The sequence below is a fragment of the Pundamilia nyererei genome, unplaced genomic scaffold, assembly GCF_000239375.1.
Source record: "Pundamilia nyererei isolate P.nyererei 1_Seehausen unplaced genomic scaffold, PunNye1.0 scaffold00619, whole genome shotgun sequence".
NCBI classification, from domain to species: Eukaryota; Metazoa; Chordata; class Actinopteri; order Cichliformes; family Cichlidae; genus Pundamilia; species Pundamilia nyererei.
In genome coordinates, this window is record NW_005188020.1 from 24,917 (window position 1) to 25,914 (window position 998).

Below are 998 nucleotides of genomic sequence, written 5' to 3' on the forward strand. Positions count from 1 at the left end.
CTTTGAGAGCAGAATAAACTAGAAGGAAACTTCAGACGAAGATTTATTAATGTTTTGTAGCTTGCTATTACAGAAGATTAAGGAAGAAAAACTTTTTAAAAAATGTGTTGCCACAGAGCAAGATGAAAAGATCAATAGAAATACAAACAAAGTTTTGATTTTTGTGATAGCATCCATCCTGTTGTTTGATTGACTGTAGGCTCAGGAAAATGAAGCAGACCACAGCTGAGGGGATGACGATTGCTCATGATACAAGAAACATTCAAGACCACACCGTAAGTACCAACCATTTATTGTCTTGTGAATCATCATTCGGAAACCAAATTGTTTCAAAGTGACCCCAGGTTTTGATGAAACAATCCAAGTTATACTTCAGTTGATCAGTACTTCCAGCTGGAAAGTTTTTAGTCTTTATTTGACTGGCAGGCATTCAATAAATGTATCTACATATGGTGACAAAAACTCAAATGAAAATAACTTTTTAATTTTTAAACTGTTGGTAATGTTGCTGTGCCACAATCTATTTTCCCCTTTACCTCAGAGGGAGACAGCAGTTCTGATACCGTTTTGTCATTAATATTACTCCAATGCCTGATCAAAATCTTAATTACTGTGATTATTGAGCTTCCAAAGAATTTTACACAAAACTTAACACACAGTTCTGTCTTCAATAAAACCCAATGATTTGCATAATGTAAAGAGGCAACAGTGGTGTGGGGCTGCCACAAATTATTATTTTGATAGTCGATTAGTCACCAATTATTTTTGCGATTAGTCGACTAATCAGATCATCATCCATTGGACGTAAAACGTACAGCTTATTGCACCAGCAGCATCTGCTCTTATATAACTATAATTAGCTTACAGCTTGAAGTGTTTAAGGTATGTGCTAGTCAAAGGAGTTTGCAAAGAAAAGCGTCTGGACTTCTTTAAGTTGCTTGAAGACGTTTCACCTCTCATCCGAGAAGCTTCTTCAGTTCTTTTTGCAAGCTCCTTTG

The 998-nt window shown here is 35.9% G+C and overlaps 1 protein-coding gene across 1 annotated transcript in view; it reads right to left on the reverse strand.

Moving 5' to 3' along the window:
• Positions 1 to 430: 430 nt before the first annotated feature.
• The window catches only part of LOC102211960 (GTPase IMAP family member 8-like), a 37,048-nt gene continuing 36,480 nt past the window's right edge, over positions 431 to 998 (reverse strand). The window contains exon 3 of the mRNA XM_013907931.1: positions 431 to 443. Within this exon, the coding sequence (XP_013763385.1) occupies positions 431 to 443 (13 nt within the window). The remainder of the gene's footprint in view (positions 444 to 998) is intronic.